Here is a 2,647-nt window from a genome sequence, read left to right as displayed (position 1 = left end):
CTCTGAATTTAAACTCTGAATTAAAAGAAAAACTAAACTAAACTAAAAAATAAATAAATAAAAAAAATTGCAAGATGTAAACTCAAAAAATTAAAAATAAAAAAATTGCAAGATGTAAACTCAAAAATAAATAAATAATAAAAATTGCAAGATGTAAACTAAAAAATAAATAAAAATTGCAAGATGTAAATTAAAAAACAAACAAAAAATAATAATAAAAATTGCAAGATGTAAACTAACATTTTTTTTTAAATAAATAAAAATTGCAAGATGTAAACTAAAAAACAAAAATAATAAAAATTGCAAGATGTAAACTAAAAAAAGTAAAAATAAAAAAAATTGCAAGATGTAAACTCAAAATAAATAAATCATAAAAATTGCAAGATGTAAACTAAAAAACAAACCAAAAAAATAATAAAAATTGCAAGATGTAAACTAAAAATCAAAAAAATATAAAAAATTGCAAGATGTAAACTAAAAAAATCAATAAATAACAATTGCAAGATGTAAACTCAAAAAAAAAAAAATAATAATAAAAACAAATTGCAAGATGTAAACAAAAAAAAAAAAAATTTGCAAGATGTAAACTCAAAAACAAATAAATAAAAATTGCGAGATGTAAACTCAAAAAATAAATAAAATAAATAAAAATTGCAAGATGTAAACTCAAAATTGAGGGATAAAAAAATTCAATTTGCAATATGTACACACAGAATTCTAAAAAATTGTGAGATACTCAGATTTCTGAGAAAAAAGGTAAAAATTGCAAGATGTATTCTGAAAAGACGGAGTTGTGAGAGAAGAAGTCGTAATTACCTTGTTTAAATTCTGTGATGGAAATGAGCTTGCAGAGGTCTGTCTGTGGATGTTGAGGTCAGTCTGGATCACTCGATGAATGTAATCCACCATCAGCTGGAAATAACCTGCTAAAAGGATTGAGACATTCACAGCAACCACACACAAGCCACAAGAGCCTCCATTAACACAAAGGAAGGACATGGTGGACGGTTTGAGTCTGGCATTTGTGAAGCGACGGGGTCAGCGAGTGCTTAAAACATTCACCTTGAGACGCCAGAAAGACCTTCTCCCACTGAATGAATGAATAGCTACTAACTGAACTGCTTTAGAATGAACCTTAATGCAAGCGAATCTTTCTTAAAGGCACAGAGTCAGCAAATACAAGTGTAGAAATACTGACTAACAGATGATTTTTGTTATCACTTACGGCTTTGACAAACAAGTCTCTTTGGATAAAAACATCTAAATGAAATATGAAATGAAATGAAATGAATAAATGAAAAAGTAAGTTACAGATATAAAGAATATGCATTCAAGCATTCATCTGTATTCTAGAACTTCACATACTGAAGCAAAATCAATGCACACGTCAGACCCTTTGATGTGTTCATCTCAAAACATCATTCAGATACAAACACAAATCACAAACATTATGAGCTTTATTTACAAAAGCCAATGAAACCGCCGCTCAGAGCACAACATACTGCAACATCCGAGCGCTCGAACGACGTAAATAAAAAGAAAATCACAGATGAAAGCGAAACTGCTCTTGAATGTTTTCAGCACTCAGATCAGGTCAGCCACTGAAAAACAAGAGTCTGAGAGTCAATCATCTGAAACAGTGTCTCAGGAAATCAAACGAGTCTATAAAGGCTTGATATTTCAACACAAGCTGAAGAGATGCACGTGTCTGACTGTGCTCCTGCTCACCGTTCATGGGCATCTCATCGATCTGTGTGGAATAGTACTGCTCAATATCACGCAGCATACGGATGTCGTCGTTCTTCACGAAGTTGATGGCCACGCCCTTCCTGCCGTAACGACCCGATCGACCAATCCTGACGAGAGAAACACCGTCATTCACACACGTCACGTCTGATTCCAGCCTTTTAGTATCACTGATATTAGCGTGCATTCAGACATTTTTTGATTTAATTTAGTCTTAGTCCTGTGTCAAATGTACTTTTTAGTTATCATATTTAGTCAACCTTGTTCTGTTTTGTTCTGCTTGCTTACATAAACAATAATGAAGTTCTTTTATAATGAGAGTACATTAAAAGCTTTGAAAATAAGAATAACTATAAAGCAATCACTTTTTTTTCCCCAGAGAGATGCATTATTAACCTTAACATTTTATTTGTGGATTTAAACTTAATAGACGGTCTAAAGCAAGAGTTCTGAAAATCTTTTAGAGCTCCTTGTATTTAAATTTTCATAATCGGTTTAAAAAAATATATATTACACACTAATGAATTTACAAGTGTCATGTTTGTGATTTTTATTCATGTAAGCTACAGCTTCTGAGCTTTAAATCAAAATGTACTCATGATTGTATGATATAAATTACTGCTTTATTTAATCAGAAACACAATCTTAATGTTATTTATTATTTTACTTTTATTTTATTACAAGTAAGCCAACGAGACGTCATCGTCTCGTTTCAGTCATGAGAAAAAAGCTCATCAACGAACATTTTTCGTCATAGTTTTCATTAATGAATTGATAAACTATTATTGTTTTTATTAATAGTTTGAATTCATTGTTATATTTGCCATTTTTATTTTAATTGAAGCTTTAGTAATTTTTTTGACATTTTTGTTTTTATTTTTAACGTCTAAACAGTCTTAAA

The 2,647-nt window shown here is 30.2% G+C and overlaps 1 protein-coding gene across 1 annotated transcript in view; it reads right to left on the bottom strand.

The window, feature by feature from the left end:
- Positions 1 to 1,519: 1,519 nt before the first annotated feature.
- Positions 1,520 to 2,647, bottom strand: part of LOC107700988 (eukaryotic initiation factor 4A-III-like) — an 11,769-nt gene continuing 10,641 nt past the window's right edge. The window contains exons 11-12 of the mRNA XM_016502907.1: positions 1,729 to 1,856; positions 1,520 to 1,601 (exon numbers count right to left, since the gene is read on the bottom strand). Coding sequence (XP_016358393.1) covers positions 1,585 to 1,601; positions 1,729 to 1,856 — 145 coding nt within the window. The 3' untranslated portion in view covers positions 1,520 to 1,584. The remainder of the gene's footprint in view (positions 1,602 to 1,728; positions 1,857 to 2,647) is intronic.

Source organism: Sinocyclocheilus anshuiensis, unplaced genomic scaffold (assembly GCF_001515605.1).
Source record: "Sinocyclocheilus anshuiensis isolate Anshui unplaced genomic scaffold, SAMN03320099.WGS_v1.1 scaffold21, whole genome shotgun sequence".
Classification (NCBI taxonomy): domain Eukaryota; kingdom Metazoa; phylum Chordata; class Actinopteri; order Cypriniformes; family Cyprinidae; genus Sinocyclocheilus; species Sinocyclocheilus anshuiensis.
The sequence above is the reverse complement of the archived record's forward strand: the minus strand, read 5'-3'. Positions and strand labels throughout refer to the sequence as shown.